This window comes from Oryza brachyantha, chromosome 7 (assembly GCF_000231095.2).
Source record: "Oryza brachyantha chromosome 7, ObraRS2, whole genome shotgun sequence".
NCBI lineage: Eukaryota > Viridiplantae > Streptophyta > Magnoliopsida > Poales > Poaceae > Oryza > Oryza brachyantha.
In genome coordinates this window covers 26,232-44,037 of record NC_023169.2, presented here as the reverse complement: position 1 = coordinate 44,037, position 17,806 = coordinate 26,232, and the positions used below count along the sequence as shown (strand labels likewise).

General features: G+C 37.7%; 1 protein-coding gene and 2 long non-coding RNA genes across 5 annotated transcripts; all 3 read right to left on the bottom strand.

Annotated features, from left to right (window-relative positions):
• Positions 1-4,309: 4,309 nt before the first annotated feature.
• Positions 4,310-7,542, bottom strand: LOC121054963. 2 transcript variants are annotated; one of them, XR_005812239.1, is made up of 6 exons: positions 6,909-7,542; positions 6,574-6,798; positions 6,391-6,448; positions 5,553-5,643; positions 5,065-5,135; positions 4,310-4,680 (listed from the first exon to the last, which is right to left on the bottom strand). It is a non-coding gene; the product is annotated as an uncharacterized LOC121054963 (long non-coding RNA). The 2 variants fall into 2 exon arrangements; XR_005812238.1 differs by having other exon boundaries at positions 6,391-6,511; positions 6,720-6,798; positions 6,909-7,539.
• Positions 7,543-9,427: 1,885 nt separating this feature from the next.
• LOC107304657 lies at positions 9,428-10,572 on the bottom strand. 2 transcript variants are annotated; one of them, XR_001550723.2, is made up of 3 exons: positions 10,492-10,572; positions 10,186-10,229; positions 9,428-9,686 (listed from the first exon to the last, which is right to left on the bottom strand). It is a non-coding gene; the product is annotated as an uncharacterized LOC107304657 (long non-coding RNA). The 2 variants fall into 2 exon arrangements; XR_001550722.2 differs by having other exon boundaries at positions 10,497-10,537.
• A 423-nt stretch (positions 10,573-10,995) lies between these two features.
• LOC102710508 (sulfoquinovosyl transferase SQD2-like) lies at positions 10,996-15,154 on the bottom strand. Its single transcript, XM_006657315.3, has 10 exons — positions 14,780-15,154; positions 14,603-14,673; positions 14,399-14,516; positions 14,244-14,317; positions 13,808-13,863; positions 13,632-13,715; positions 13,433-13,520; positions 13,175-13,252; positions 12,674-12,730; positions 10,996-12,028 (listed from the first exon to the last, which is right to left on the bottom strand). The coding sequence occupies exons 1-10, from the start codon at positions 15,140-15,142 to the stop codon at positions 11,521-11,523; spliced, it is 1,497 nt and encodes a 498-aa protein (XP_006657378.3). The 5' UTR covers positions 15,143-15,154; the 3' UTR covers positions 10,996-11,520.
• Between the last annotated feature and the right edge of the window lie 2,652 nt (positions 15,155-17,806).

The window sequence follows — 17,806 nt, the reverse complement described above, 5'->3', positions numbered from 1 at the left end:
AGCACAGGCTGGCAGATATGTCGCTAGAGCACTGACCATGAAGACACTAAAGTGTGTGTTCAGCACGCTCGATCAAGGCTCTAAACTATTATTGTTGGACATCGAAATAGCCAAATCACTAATAATAGCATTAGAGATAAAGCTCAGATAAATAGGATTGAATTTGGGGTTCTAAAAATATTTTGTTGGGACCATTTTTTATGTAAAATAAGTAAATTTCTGGATATATCAAGTGATGCATTAGCGCATAATATTTGTTTAATCATTGAAAGATATGTTCACCTCCTAATAGTAACGAACATGAAACACAGCCAATGAAAATATCACCAGTAATTTCACTCTGTTAAAAGTTGTCATGTATTTTTTAAAACTATAAAGAACTCATACAATAAATATTTGGTAGGTATTATATGATCACTTAATACTTGATTTAAATAACATTTTATGTAATATAAGAAGACAAAACTATTTATTTTTGAACTCATAAAAAATTAGATTTTGAATTACGTCTTACATGAGAAGAGTTGCATAGTTATTTTGTTCACTTGATATATGCAAACATGAACGAATTTTCATTTACTGTAAGAAGATGGATAGTTGTATTGGATGCAACATATATTCGCATGAATTACCTTTCATTAATTTTAGCTTTATATGGTTACTTAATTAAAATTATCCTTGCAGTGTGTGAACTTTATCTTGCAGTGATTTTGACATTAGTGTATCAGTATATTATTATAATATTTCTTAAATTAGTCTATAAACTTGACTTTGCAAGTTCATGAGTTACCATCCAAATTTGAAAACTTATAATTACAACACATGCCAACTATATTAGTTATGCAAAGCTAGTAGTTAGTTGTTATTTTGTTAGAGTTTATTTAAATAATAATAATAATATCAATAAAATATTTGAAAGAGAAACAGTTTTGACAGTTTGGTTTATATAATTGCATTTGAAAGAGTTTATGATATTTTATTTATATTAAATTAAGTTATAGCATTGGACAATTATACTGATGGTGAATACTAATAGACGGAGATAAGCCATGGTTGTCACTTGTGCCGATCAAGTGTTCCAACAGCTCAACGTAGCACCACCACCGAAGACAACTCAACAATGTTTAACTTGTAGCTTTTTAAAAAACTTTAATCATAAATATAACTTTAAAAAGCTTCAATCAAAAATGGACATTTTTGCTCGGCGCCATCGTTATTGGCGTCGAAGTCAAATGTCTCGGTGCCAAAGATGATGGCGCTAACAACCTTGGGCCCGGGGATGGCTAAGTCATTGATATGAAGAAGTAAACCTATTTATAAAAAAATCTAGAAAACGATTTATACATAACAAAAAATAGGTCTTTTTTTAGATTTTTTCTTTTTGGCAAACAAGTCATCGGCACCAATGTCATTGACCTCATCCTCTATCTACTGGCTACTAGGGGAAGAGTCTCAACGCCAATGGCTGTGGTGCCAAAACGTCGGAAGCAAAGTCATTGGCGCCGAGAAAAGGTCCATTTTTGATTTAAAGTGTTTTTAGAACTCTACTTATAAAATATTTTTTCTAAAAAGACTAGAATGTAAAAAATAGCTGGAAGAGAACTAGCGTATTATGGGTAATCGTGTTACAAGTATCTATTATTGGACATCAGACTCAGATATGTATGTGTGCTTATCTCATGAGGTTTAGTGTGCAACAACTCTTTTTCTTTGATTGATTCTAAGATGTGAAACATGAACTCAGTGGGAAATTATGTCGCTGAAAAGTAAGATATGGTTTGGGACCATGTCATCTAAGATATGCGCAAGGTCATGAAACGCACACTAGAAATATACGACTAGCAGCAATTGAGCGAATCTCAAACCAAGGTGAGGTATTTGTTACAAATTGCGTTATACGGGGTGGTCTCAAATTTAGGACGTTTTGGGGATTTTTGCAATGTCGCAAAGGAAAAAAACTGACGGAGGTAAAGTGTAAATTTCTGATTTCGCCGTAATATTAGAATTGCACGTGTCTATGCAGTAGCATCTGTGATTATCATGATTTAAACCTGACGAGTCAACGTGCTTTCCCTCGTTCTATTTCATTTCCCTGCAACTTGGATCATATGATTTCTGCCCCGTTAAAAAAATGCTGACTTTAATATTTCCTGTGATGCGATTATTTTGAAATTTCAATTTTGAACTGCGGGGACTAAGATATATTTAGTTCTGTTTGATTGCAGCCTACGAAAATTCAATGCGTCATACTTCAGACTTGCTTGTTGGCCGCGTTCGTCTCAAGGCTGGTAATACCCGGCGCGAAATCTATTAATTAATTATTTAAAAATATAAAATAGATTAATATGATTTTTTAAAAAACAACTTTTCTATAGAAAATTTTATAAAAATTTTGAAAAGCGTGCACACGGAAAATGAGAGAGCTAAGTAACTTACCATGCTAGCCGAGCTAGCCGAACTCGCCCTAAGTGATTTGACTTTAAAGTTTCATTTTTTAAGATTTATTTTTTTGTCGAGTTAGCAACCATGAAAAGAGAACTGGGGCACAAAAGGTGATAAAAGGACCCTTAGAATTAATTCTAGCATAAAAAAATATAAAATTCAAACCAAAATTTAGATTTTAATCAAACCATCTAAATAATTATCCTAAGTAAGCTGTTCTGACGACCATGTCAGGCGTGTTCACAAGGCCCTACAGGGGCTAATTTTTAGCTTTTTTCACGTGCATTTCCAAACCGCTAAATGATACATATTTTTGCTAAAAAAAGTTTACATTGGAGTTGCTTAAAAATCACATTAATTTATTTTTCAAATTTGTAATAGTTAAAACTTAATTAATCATATGCTAAGAGCATCTCCAACAAATGCCTAAAAATTAGTCCCCAATAATCCTAGATTGGGGTCATCCCAAAAGATTTTAGCCCCCAAAACATGTCCCAACTCCAACGATTGCCTCTATAATTGGTTCCTAAAATTTGTTAGCGGCCACGTAGGAAATTACTGTTATATAGGCCAAAGTGTTGCATCTGTGAAAATCGGATTAACACATATATACAAAGTAGGATATATGGGCAACTGAATCAAATAAGTTAAGTTCATGATCCACTAGAATGATCAGAAGGTGATATCAATGCATATGTATCTTCAGATAAGTTTAAAATGTCAGAAATACGATCTAATTTTAGTTCAGTGTCCAACAATAAATATCATGGATTTCTATATATTTACAAGATAAAAACTAATAATTATTTAGATTTGCTGATCATATGTCATTCTCCCGTAACAGAGAAACTATATCTTTTTTTTATAACTTGTGATAGATAAATAATCATAGATAGGACATGAGCATATAAAAAGTGACGCTGGTGGTGCCGAGGTGGTGCCGAGGTGGACAGAAAAATGACGCCAGGTGAAAGGAATTAGCATGAATCATGAGATTGAGAGACCACCTAAATTTGGCTCAAAGAATACGGGTGTTTGGGGATGCTAAAATTGGAAGTTTTTTTGGATAACTGTTGGATATGTTTTTAGCTTTTAATACCATATTAGATTTTTGGGTTCATATTAGAGTGTTGTTGAAGATGCTCTAATGATATTACTCGTTTAGTAACTCCTACGTCATGTTGCGCACGCGCCCTTAACTACTGGCAATCATACACTGACATTAGACCATTCATCTTTGTTTTTTTTACATAAACAAATGGTAAGAAGGAATATGAAACTAATATTCACATATAGAGAATCCAATGTTCAGAGAGTGGACGCAAAGGTTATGACAATAAATAGAAGAATTCAATAGAACTAGCAATAGCCACGCACTAAGCTGCGTGTGAACAAAGAAATGATGGATCCAAAATAGATCCGAAGGATTTAAATGAACTAACATATATGAAGATTTTATTGAGGCTAACATCATTTTCTAAGTAACAATTTGAAGTGTAAAATTATAACAGTTGATGAAAAAAAAGACCAGTTCGATACAATATGATTGAAAATTTTAAATCATAACCTGATTATTTTTGTGTACTGACATAATGATAACTTGAAAAGAGAATTGGATCGTGATGGATCAAACAATCCAGATTTTTGGCAAATACACAAATGTATATTCTCTAGTGTTAAGAAAAGACACCAAAAGAAAACTAAAACCGATACTAAAGCAATTAACTTGTAGATAAACTTCATATATGCTTGAGAAATTGTACGTATTCTGAAATAGTGATATAACCTGAAGGCAAATCAAGTAAATATAAATGAAAACAGAATTGTTTCAGTCATTTCCATAGAAGTGCTTCCAATTTTGCGGCAGCATATGACAACCACAGAAATGGCTCCACAACACAAACAACGACTTGTAAGAATATATCAAGAAATTTTGTACATGATGGCAAAACTTTGTTTCATAGGACTAACTTGAAACCCAAAAGAACTCCAAGCAAAATTACATGCTCAACAGCGCCATATAAATTCATAGGCGAACAGAATAAGGTTTAGATAATTCTCGGTTACCAACATGTAGTACTAACACCTAAGACATTTGATACTTAGGACACCAGATGATACAGTTAGCGTAGAGGAGAAAATATAGTTGAACTCTCTCGTATAAATGTAGACAAATCAAATACATTCTTTTTCCAAAAGAAGTAATATGAGTTAGCCTTTATTGTCTTTTTGATGGATCTGTAAAAACAAAATATCAATTAATTTATAGCATATGTATTTTTTCTGTATTGTTTGCAGGACCTACTTTTTATCAACTCTATCACACACAAACATTTTCAGCTTTTAACAGTATTGGCAGAAAAAGATAGAAACTTAAAAAATTACAGCATTGATGACCTTAGGTGTTAGTAGGATGCAGGGATGCACAAAAGATTTGATGTTAAGACCCTAATTGTGAATACATGTTTACGAAGCCAACTACATTAAAATGAGAGTCCTTGTCCAAAGAAAAATGTATACAATTAATTGTGTTGTGCATTCATATTGCTATAGTAAAATTAAAGCATAATTGTATAAGATCATTAGAATGTAATTGTGCTTCTGAATTTTTGGCAACAGTACCTTTGCAAAGAAAATAACAGGTTTCATTCAAGAGAAATCCTGCTCCTGATGCAGGTATTATGTACCTCTTTCTGAAAACCAAGATGATAAATTCATTCAGTAATTAGCACACAACACAACTCCAATACAGTTTTGTATAAGATTTATCTTTCAGCCTATAACATTTCCCTAAACAACATCCCAAACAAATGAGTTAGCTGTGAGAAGAAGAACATCAATTAGTTCTTGCTAAATGGTACACACAGAATAGGAAAATAAATAAAAGTTTGTTTGTGCATTCTAAAATCTGAATTAACAAAACTGTGCACGAATATGTAAGTTCAATTTATACAGTTGAAGGATGGAACAAAAGGAAGCTTGATCAAATGTATGCAGGAATATGGTGTGGTTGTTAATCATGGAGGTAAGACATCCAGAGAAGAAAAAAAAACTAACCTCGTGCTTATTATATATTACAGAAACATCAAGAATAACCGAAATGTACTAACCTAACAATAACAAAGCAAAATGTACAAACTTGATCATAGCAGAGCAAGGAGCATGCTTCCATGCTATACTACACGTAACCTCATTCGTGTGCTGCATCAATGGAGAAGAAGTTAATATATAAAAGAAATGAATGGAGCAAAAGTTCATCTCATCATTGATGGTAAATTTAGGAAAGAGAATGTTGAGTGAATATTTCAATAGAGCTAAATGGTCGGCTTGGCCCAGTGGCAGATGCAACAGAATGCAAGCACGAAGAACACATCGTATGGCATTACCCAGTGGCATATGGGTAATGGAGGACTGTAAAGCATATTTTTGCTATCAAACGTATTTTATCATCTCCATAAAAATATTACAGATGCATTTTTATTTAGCTGCTGGAAATGAAAAGCATAACATGGTTGTGCCATAAAAAGATTTTATTCCCTGAAACATATAAGATAATTGTATAGTTAAGTACCGTAAAAGAAGATAATATATCAATTTGTAGTGATCCTAGAAATGTTACTGTCCTTAAACATATAACTGGGTATTTCTTAGTAAATATAAGAGTTAATAATGGAAAACCAAATCACATAACAAAGCCATTTACAAAGCTAGTGTATGTTGGGTTGGTTGAACGGTTGCAGTATTTGTCAATTATAAAAGAAATTGATTCATATCAGTCTAGACTGAATAAAACTACTAAGATATGCATGGTCCTGATGAATGGTTCGTAGAACCAAAAAGAAGCCTTCGTACATAGAAATTTCATAAGCGTTGAAAAATTTTAGAACAAACTGACACTGTAATTAGATGTAATTAGAGAAGAGGTAAGATGGATGAGTACAACTATACCTTCTTGTTGACATTCGGTGAGGATTTGATTATTTCTAAGGCCACATGGAAAAGCAAGCTTGATCATTCCATAATCAGGGTAGTAAATGAAAGAAAAAGAAAATGAATAACAAACTTCAAGCTGCAAGATGAAAGCCAAAAATAATTGGAATAATTGGCATTAAACAAAATTCAATCACTAACATAATATGAAGAGGCCTATCATATACGTGGACCGCTGCATGTTTTAGCATATGAAAATTGTGAATGGGTTTGTTATATTCTGCAATGCAGTGTAGAAGCTTAGTCAAACATGTAGAGGGATCATGAGCAATTAATGAGTTGCATACATCTAAAGTCAAAACTGACACTCATCTCTTCATATTGTTAAGAATCATGAACAATCCAGAAAATAACCAGTCATCGTTCCTGAAGGATTCATAAAGATGGAAAAAGCATTAGTTAGTTCATAATGATCCATGCAAGTTCTCCTATTAAGCAAGCAATATAGAAATGTAATCGTTGGTGGATTGCCTCACCATAAGAAAAAATAAGACAAAAATATCAGGAAAAAGGAGATAACGATCGACCGAGCTTCTGTTGCAGTCATCATTGAGACGCTCCATCCTTGTCGTTGTGGCTTGCCATCGTTGTCACCGAGGCGTGTTCGTCATTGTCGCTATCCTGACTGAGTTGCCACACTCGCCCTCCCTTCCTATCCCTGACCTCCTAACCAACAGTCCGCCCTACCTCTCCTATATCCCAGATCTGGCACCAAGCAGGGAGGAGAGGGAGAGCAAGAGGATAGAGAAGGCAGTGGTGAGAAGAGGAATGGAAGAGGACAATGGTGGGCGCTTGCACTCATCGCTTCTGATGGACCAAATCCATCAGCGAGGAGACCGAAGGTCACCAGATCTGACCACCCCCTACCAGATCTAGCACCGCATGGACGGGGGAAGATGGAGAGGGGAAGGGTGGTGACACAGAGATGAAAGGGGAGAAGGTGGAGGCGGCTGACGTCAATCACCCCGGCTTCCTCGTTGGCAAATGCGGCGATCTCGAGGAGAGCGGCGACGACCTCACCGCAATAGAGCAGCAACGACGGCATAGAGATGATAAAAAGTGAAGCACAGGGTCGTGGTGACCGGCCGGTGCGCGCACGGAGGAAGGGCGAGGGGCGGTGGTGGTGACCGGCCTGGATGGGGGAGGAGGAGGGCGAGGCGCGGCGGCGTCAGCGGAGGGGGTGAGGTCTTTTGCGCTCGCATGAGGCTAGGGTTTGACGTGGGGTCATGAAATCTGCGCCATTCATTCCCTATCTGACGATTCCAGGGGTGTGGAAGGGGCACCACGCTGGGACACGTGGATGGCTAGAACGCCCCTAACGTGGAATCGAACGATGGAGGCTAGTGGGGATCAATACGTAATTAACAAAAAGCGTAGGGCTTTTCTGCAAAACTCGATGATGTGGACGCTCCGAGATCGCAACGATCCCACGGGGCTTAGAGATTTTATATTCCATGAGTTCTGTCTATTCCATAGGGAATTAGGGACGCATACAAATTTCCCCCTATTTTAGATAACTAGTACTCATGCATGTGCAAAGCACGTTTGAATATATGTTAGTTAAGTCGTTAATTATATCCAAATAAATCTTAGAAACCACATGGCAAAGCTATATTAGTTTATTTTGTTTTCACCTAAAATAATACTAAAAATACAAAGCATTATTTTTATTTTTATTTCACGTCACAAATATAAAAACTTATAATTATTGTTTCTTCGATGCATGTTAAAAGTGAACATAACAGGTTAAATGTACACATGACATTATATTTAGATACCATTACAATGAATGCTTTTATGAGCGTAAAATTAGTAAGGACAAGCATATATGCTTTATCATAGTTGTCGAAGAGTGGCCTTTAAAATAAATTTTCTCTCCTCCCAAAAGAAAAAAAAAGAGAGTAAATTTGTTCTCCATCATAAAAAGATGGTTTGTCTAGTTAACGGAGAAGTACTATTTGAATGAGTCAAAATCTTTCAAAGATTAACCCAACCATCTGCATCTCTCATCCCAGTCATCGCTGCATTATCATAGACGATTGATGCTCTTGTGAAAATTATCTTCATCCATTATCGTAGCTATCCTTGCCGTATCAAATTAATGACAATGATGCCCTTGTGCAAATTACCTTCCGTTTTACCATATAAAGCATAGATCAAGGTAAAACTATGTATTGTCATAAGAGTGTAAAGAGGAAGACAAACCATGTAACTTCTTGCTAATTTCTCACTATAGGTAGGTAGCAGTTACTTTCAAGTACAAATTTGTATGCACCTTACATAGGAATGTTCTCATCGGCCGAACAAAGATAATAAGCATTGAATATTTCACCCATGAGAATGAAGAGAATGGAGTGATTAACTACGGTAAATACTTCATGTTGCTATCTCTAGCAGTTTTAGTTGTTAATTTGAATGCATGGGTAGCAATGGCTAGCTAGCCTTCTGACCTATATTTTTTGCTGATGGAAAGGTTCACAGCATGCATAGTAGTGTTTACTGGTTTCCAAAGCTCCCTTTTTTGTACCCTATAGAAGATCTTTCGTAAACATACAGGCAGTTAGTAATTGTGCATCAAAGAGAAGTAAGCATATTATGATTTATTTATAAGAGTGAAGTGCACCGGCGGTTCTTAAACTTGTGTGCATGTGTCATCTATGTCCCTAAAATCTCAAAATACATTTTTGGTCCCCGAACTTGTCCGAGGATGTCATATAGGTCCAATCGGCTCCGGCCTGCTCCATCGGCTGACGTCGCATGCCACGGTGGCGCCTACATGTTGGTGAGGCCATGTGGGTCCCAGATGTCAGTATCTCTCTTCCTTATTCTTTTCTCTCCCTTCTTGTAGGCGTCACTGTGGCATGCCACGTCAGCGGATGGAGCGGGTCAGAACCCGTTTGGATCTATATGACACCCCCAAATAAGTTCGGGGACCCAAAAATGCATTTTGAGAGTTCAAGGACCTAGATGACACATGCACACAAGTTTAGGGACCGCTGGTGCACTTCACTCTATTTATAATGTATCTTTGCAGGCAAAGGACATAATGACCTTTGTCAAATATATATCCATAAATTCTGCACCTAGCCATTCTCTAGTCTCTCTCTACAAATGAAATTAACCAGAAACAACATGCACGCGTAGATAGAAGCATACTGAACAACCAATTCTCTTTCTGGATAAAAGAAAATTTTAGAGAAGGATTATTGGCTCTTCTGAAAAATCATTGGTTGCATCGAAAAGAGCTTCTCTTCCTGCAACTCAATCGAAGATCACCACAATTTCAGTCAGCTCAGAAACTTTGGAAAGGAAATTGTCTCAAGATTTCTAAGTACAGCTTTCAAAGAAAAAAATAGTCCAAACAATTTTTTGACAGTCGCCACTGACTACCTCCCTACATAATCACCTGATTTTTATAAATCCACATAATCATATTCATGTTCAGAACATATATTTTTAGACATAGCCACAACCGATTAACTCCCTACATAATCACATCCATGCAAGGCCTTACAATAGTTTCACCTGCTCTCTCTTGCATATGGAACTGCATCAAATTATTTACACTACATCAACTAATGGGGTGTTTTACCGTGCTTAGAGAGTACTCCCTCCGGTTGCAAATGTTTGACGTTGAACTAACCAACGTCAAGCAAAAAAGATTAGAGGGAGTAGTATAGATGTACTTTCACTTTAGAAGAGATATTAGCAGTTGACCATGTTTAAGAGAATTCATAGTTTGGTAAAACATACCTACAAAAGCCACGATCTTTTCAGTATAAGTGTTCCCCATCAACCTGCAAAGCACCAACATCTCATCAGCAACCCAATCACCAGATCTTTTAGATGGAATCCACAAGCTAAGGAAATGTTGCCGGTTGGCCAGGGTCACATCATCGCTGCCTGCGTTATATGTTGTGGTGAAATTGCTGCATTGAAAGTGTGCCAAAGGAAGTTTGACGATGATGACAAACGGAGGGCGAGCCGGCAGAGCATAGCGCACCAAAGGAAGAGATCACAGAGAGAAGTGCCTCAGTGGAGGGAGAGAATCGTGCAAACCTTACATGTAATCGTATGGAGTTGAGGTGAGCATCGTGCATTTTCCATCAAATTCAACAGGAGAAAAGTAGAGCAACAAAGGATTTTCCTTGGAGTTGAGGGCTATGGCGTGGATGTGCTCGGCAGCGGTACAGCAATAGCCCACATCGAGTGGGACGTGGAGATGACCAGCGGTGGAGAAGATTTGGGGACGGCAGCCGGCGACGGGCGGCTTCATGGGGGTGGTCGGCAGCTGGTGTTGGCGTGGCGGCGGCTGGTGGCGTGGGGGTGTGGCCGGCGGAGCCGTGGGGGCGGCCGGTGATGGGGAAGAGACGGGGTGGAGGGCGACAGAGGTTGGGATTGGTTGACTGCGTGATAGGCGCGTAGATAGATTGGTTAGAGGGGTGTGTCCTGGGTAGGATTGCAAGAGAGAGATATTTTAGATCATTTGAGGCCATTGGATGTTTACATCTAATGGTGAAAAATCGATTGCGCCAATTCTGTGTATATTTGTTAGGGTGGCCATAGAAAAATTCCAACTCCTTTTTTTTATATTAGTATAGATATAGATGGAATTCATTCATGCATACAAATTTCATGTAGGACTCAATAATTACAAAGTTCATCCCTTTCAAACATCCCCTAAAGGGTGTTGAACATCGGAATCAGATGTAACCGGACTATCCCTAAAAACAACAATCAAAAAGGAAGTAAGCATGGTAGGAAACAGCTAAGATTTACAATATATCACCGAAGGCTCAGATGCCGACTGAAAACCTAGATCCACAAATTGTCACTTGATATTTCAGTTAATAAAGTAGAAACAATCTTGAGTAGAAGGCAACGCAAAGAAAGCATATTGAAAGATGTCTTGCGTTATGTTCAAAAACTGGCGGGCATCAGCTTCCTTCCATCCAATATGCTTCAGCATGCATATTCTCATTCATATCATTCATATCACAATGACTGATTCACAAGTATAGGTATCTGACTAAAATTTGATTCATCTGCTTCCAACTGATGGAATCGAGCATCATGAATATGATGAATTTATGATTGATTGGTGGTGGAAGGAGCAGGTGTAGGCCTGAACAGCCTCCGGGCCACCCACTGGATGGGTCTCAATACCTGTGCCCTCTTCTTCCGCCAAAACCAAATTGCAGCAGTGTACTGCTCATTCCGAATTTTCCTCGTCGCTGCTCTCCAATCAAACTTCTCCATTTCCTTTCTAGCAGCCTTCCGCATTGTCTCTCTCAACTCTTCACAGGTCAAGAGACGTTCAATCTTGCTAACACAGTCATCAACATCCCCTGGTGTGTAAAGAAAGCTAGTCTTACCCTCCTGATCCTCTGGTATAATATCAGGTATTCCTCCAGCACGAGCAGCAACTACAGGAACTCCTGATGACATAGCCTCCAACACAACAAAGCCAAGCGTTTCTGATTCAGAAGGCATCACAAACACATCTCCACTGGCATAAGCCTGTGACAGCTCTTCTCCTTGTAATGTACCAGTGAACACCACAGGCATTCCTGTGAACATCAGTTCAAGTTCAGCCCTGCACAGAAATAACCAAGACCAACTCACATATTCAGTACACAGAAAAAACAACGATATGCAAGTACAGTTCACATTCTGCAGTTCATTTGCTAGTTTAAATCAGGGGCGAAGCTAGAGTCAGTTGTCGGGGTCAGCCGACCCTAATGATCTCTGACGAAATCCATTGTTATATTGTTTAGGCAGTTAAGATGATACTAAGAATTAAGCAAGATTAGTGTATTTTGACCTTGGTGACCCCGATGAAATAAATTTCTAGCTTCGCCCCTGGTTTAAATCCATATTTCCTACTTGTGGATGATATATGACCCGCCAACTCCTAGATCTTTCCCCTAAAAAAGACAAGGATAGCATTTGGAACCTCAAAAGAACGTTTCCTCAAGTGAGTGTCATGTTTGCTTGCGTTTTTTTACCTTGTTGGGGCTAAACTATGGCAAGACAACTTTTTTTGTTGTGGAGACATGACAAGCAGAACCGTGCTAGAATTGAGCAACAATACGAGTACATGAAAGGTGTGGCCATGTATTGGAAAGGCACACAACAGCTGTAGCAAGAATCAAACTGTAGCCACAAGAGATCATATTACCCCACCTTGAGTGCTGCAATGAAACAATAAATTGAAGGAACAGGTCATAGCAACGTTCACCTGAATGGCCCATCGCCAACAAACGCAATCCTTGACCCTGGAAGTCGGTCCATGACCCTAAGAAAGAAAAAAAGAATGAACAGTGAACGATGCTTAACAGATACTCCCTCCATATTTTAATAAATAACACTGTTGACTTTTTTGCACACATTTGAAACTTACGTAATTATCATTTATTTTGCTGTGATTGGATTTATCGCTAAATGTTTTAATTATAACTTGCATTTTCGAATATTTGCGCAAAGTTTTTGAATAAGATGAATGTTCAGACATATGCCAACAAATCAACAATACCATCTATTAAAATACGAGGGGTGTAGATGATGTAGCTCAAGAGAAGAAACAACGACATATGTCAACAGAAAGCAAATGTATGCCAACAAAACATTGAGGCAAAAAATAAAAGAGGGACCATGAGAAGCTAGTGAATGTTTCCATAGAAACACCTCAGCGTTCACTGAAGCACTCTAAAATATCAGACAATTCACAACATGGGCTCACCTCTTAAGAAAATCTAAGCTTTTCTCAACTCCCAAACGTCCAACATACAGTATAAGTGGTTTTTCTGGTTCACCATTGCTGATAGAAGAAAAGGGAAAGTATAAGCATGCTGTTAGACAGGCAAAATAATAATTGCTCACTTAAACCCATTCGGTAGTATTCTCTACATAGTGAATGAGGCAATAGCCAGTAGCAAATTTAGCACCATTACATCTGCACTGAAAAAGGACAAATGACCAAAAAGAAGAGATTACATACGTTAGCCTTGCACGCATTTCTTCATTACGAAAACGGGGATGAAAGCTTTCTGAGTCAACACCCTTGTTCCAAAGGCGTATCTTATTGGCTGAAAATATGCCCATCAGAAATAAAATGGTAAAATTAAAATAAGGAACACCATCATAATAAAATTGTGAATGTAAAATACAAATAAAAAACTATGTATAGCTTTCACAACCTGCCGTAACACGAGCAGCTTGAAGATCCCTGCCGATAGCAACTGATGGTACCAGTGTGAGATCCGCAGCTCGGTGCAAGAATTCTTTGGTGAGTGAGAAATGCATTGGTTATTCAATTGGCTAGTATATTTTACTGTTAAGGTTGTGTATGCATAGTAAATGACTGGAAGCTTACTTATAATCAACCACATGGGCTTTACAAGCCAGCTGAATGTATATCTCGGTATATAACTGCCATGGGTTATGAACAATCAGTTGCGGTATGCATAAAAGCGGGATTCCTAGGATGTGAACCAAATAGACAAATCCATCAACGCATTTTATTCTTATGAGCTCAGGATCGTGTTGCAGTGTTGTCAGCGAAGGTAAAAATTACTCTTTTTTGTTTAATTTCATGAAGCACTTCTATTTGTTTTCCTTATCACCTTTCAAATTGGTGCTTTGGTGGTAGTGAGTAAAAGAGTCGGGTACAATTTAGAAGCCTTGTACAGAATTGCCACTTGAAAGGGAGAAGCAAGCCTGTCATGGTCTAGTAGGAGTAAACTAATAACAGTGAGTTGGCTGTAACCCTTCATTATCGTACCAAAAGTGGTAAAGCTCAGGAAACTCACATTGGAACATGGGTGTGGTAAGACATTACTAGAGGGACACAAAGCAACTTTGCAATTATTAGGGCGCCGAACACCTGTTTTGGAGAAACAGAAACTGTTAGCGGCACATCAAGAGGCCGGCTGGGGATGCATTATGTATGGTAGCAATAATGTACCATTATCCCAGGGGAAGAGGCGTGAATGATGTCAGGCTTAAATCTAGCAACTTCTCCAATAATCCGAGGACTTAGTGCTAGTGAAAGTGGAACCTTCTGATACCATGGGCAGGGGAAGCTGGAAGCAATTAAGACAAGTCTGAGAATGTAGTAGAATGCAACTAGGAGAGGAGAGGGCGTGGCGTCATATAGAACTATTACTACCTCCATGATCCAATGAGCTTTGCTCCGTAGAATTCTTGAGGTACGCCCTCATGCGTGGTAATCACAATCACCTGCAGCAATTACCAGAATGCTTAATTTTTTTAGAAAAATAAGTAGAATGAATGAATGAATGACTGGGGGGAAAAGAAAGATTTAAGACAGGCGAGGCGAGCATACCTCGTCGCCCATCTCCCGAAGGTACTTGATGAAGTTCTGGAAGCGGTTCTTGTAGCCCGAGACGTAGGCGAAGGGGGAGGGCTCCACGAAGAGGGCGATGCGGCGGGGCCTCGAGTCCAGAGGGGAAGCGGCGGTGTCGGTATCCGAGGAGAAGGGCGGGGCGCATGGAAGGCAGAGGGGCTTTCTGGGGTGGTTGCTGCGGTGCAGGCGGAGAGGGGACGGCTTCAGCGCAGGCGGTGAGACCAGCGCCGGCGGAGGGAGCCCCGAGTTCCATGCCGCCATGACTCTTCTGTCTCTACTCGACGAGTACGGGAGCATATTAGTATTAATTTTAGGGAGCAAACTGAAAAATGTCAGAATCATTCTTCCCCCCCTCCAAACTGTTACACGCAGAATCACTTGATACCACCGGCATATTCCGTCGACACTACTCCAGGTAGTATATACTCGATACTCATGTTCACTACTTGCCTGTTGATCTTCTCAATTGTTCCCATTTAAAAAACAAAGAAATTTGCTTTCTTGGAGTATATTATCCTACAACAACTGGACCAAAATGTAACTAATCATATATTTTAACATGCTCGTTTGATCGATGATATTTCTAAATAAGTTTTTTTTCTTAAGAAAATAGTTGCATATTCTAATAGTTTATTTAATGGTAACATAATTCTTACATTATTGTTCTTTTATTAATAGTCAAATTTCAAAAATATTTAACTCATCACTATTATAAAAGTATTTATATTCTGGGAATCTCATCTCTTTTTCTTTGGCCTTGATATGAAGAATAATGATATTGGGATCAGGTACCAGTATAGGGACCAAGATTTGAAAATTGGGTAATCAAAATGGAAGTGGCATAATTTTTTCTGTGACTACAAAGCCTAATATTTAGTATCTGCAGCACATAATTGATGGTAGGTTCATATATTCGTAGAGTTGAGCATAAATTGAAATTGTTTAGATAGTTAATTCCTTCATTTCATATAAATCACAGCAAATTTAGGACATATATACACCTTACATGCACCTCAATGAATAAATCTAAATAAGGTCAGAAAGACTTATAATATGAAACGGATATAGTAAGGGCTAACTAATAATCATTCAAATCATTAAATATATAGAGCATAGAAAATAGACAATAAGCAAAATGATCGGGAATATTACAATTTAGAGAAGAACCTTGATCTATATGAATTTCCTTCATGTTTATTCAACTACAAATTTCAGCCATCACTGCATGTTAATTAATTCACGAAAATAGGTAGCCATGCGCTACAAGTATAATATTAATTTCAAATTTGCTACGGAGTAGGCAATAAATTGGGTTGAAATTCGGTAATTGATTGGGAATGAGGACGGGAGATTGAACCAGGTGCTACACTCAGTAGTGGCCAACAGACTCCTCTTTCCGTTTTAATTCATGTTTATATAAGATGAATTAAAGTTGATTTTAAGATTTTTTAATTATAGTTTATTATTTAATTTATTTAGATAGTTAAGAACTATATATATATATTCATATTTTTTAGAAAAAATTAAGTAGGCCCCGTTCGTTTGGTTGGTTGATAAGTTAACTTATCCGGCGCGGAAAACGTAGCAATAGATTAGTACATGATTAATTAGTTATTAATTATTAAAAAATATGAAATAGACTAATATGATTTTTAGAGTAACTTTTCTATAAAAAAAATTTTACAAAAAATACGCGGTTTAACGGTTTGGGAAGCGTGCGCGTGAAAAACGAGTGAGATAACGCGGCCGTAGTTCCACATTTTACTACCAGCGGCCGAAAAAATGACCACCCAGGTCGGCCGAGATGCGGGGGGCCGGGGGCAATGGCTGTCGCCTGTCGGGCTCTAAAGTGGGCGAGACTGAGATTTTGGACTTTTCTGGGGTCCTACTCCACCTGCGTTAGCGGGTAATGGACGTATACGATCACATATTTAAAATATTAAATGTAGTCTTATTATAAAAAATCACGAGATAAATTTTTTGAGTCTAATTAGACCGCATTCGGCAGCCGGATAAGATATCTTATCCCTCACGTTTTCCGCGCGCACGCTCTCCGAACTGTTACACGGTGCATTTTTGCAAAAAAATTTAGGAAAGTTGTTTTAAAAAATCATATTAGTCTATTTCATATTTTTTAATGATTAATAATTAATTAATCATGTGCTAATCTATTGCTACGTTTTCCGCGCCGGATAAGTTACCTTATTTCTCTCCCTAACAAACACGGCCTTAATCTGTCATTAACACACGTTGGTTCCCGTAGCACTTATGGCTAATCATATACTAATTAGACTTAAAAGGTTCGAATTTTTGAACATCTAAATAAAGTATTAAATATACATAAACATCAAAACTAATTAAAGTTGATTTTAAGATTTTTTAATTATAGTTTATTATTTAATTTATTTAGATAGTTAAGAAATATATATATTCATATTTTTTAGAAAAAATTAAGTAGGCCCCATTCGTTAGGTTGATGGATAAGCTAACTTATCCGGCGCGGAAAACGTAGCAATAGATTAGTACATGATTAATTAGTTATTAATTATTAAAAAATATGAAATAGACTAATATGATTTTTTAGAGTAACTTTTCTGTAAAAATTTTTTATAAAAAATACACAGTTTAACAGTTTAGAAAGTGTGCGCGTGGAAAACGAGTGAGATAACGCAGCCGTAATAGTTCCACATTTTACTACCAGCGGCCGAAAAAATGACCACCCAGATCGGCCGAGATGCGGGAGGCCGGGGGCAATGGCTGTCGCCTGTCGGGCTCTTGAGTGGGCGAGACTGAGATTTTGGACTTTTCTGGGGTCCTACTCCTACTGCGTTAGCGGGTCATCGAGTATTAACGTAGTCTGATTATAAAAAATTTTTAGTTTTCGTCTGAAAACCACGAGATAAATCTTTTGAGTCTAATTAGACTGCGTTCGGCAGCCGGATAAGATATCTTATCCCTCACGTTTTCCGCGCGCACGCTTCCCGAACTGCTACACGGTGTATTTTT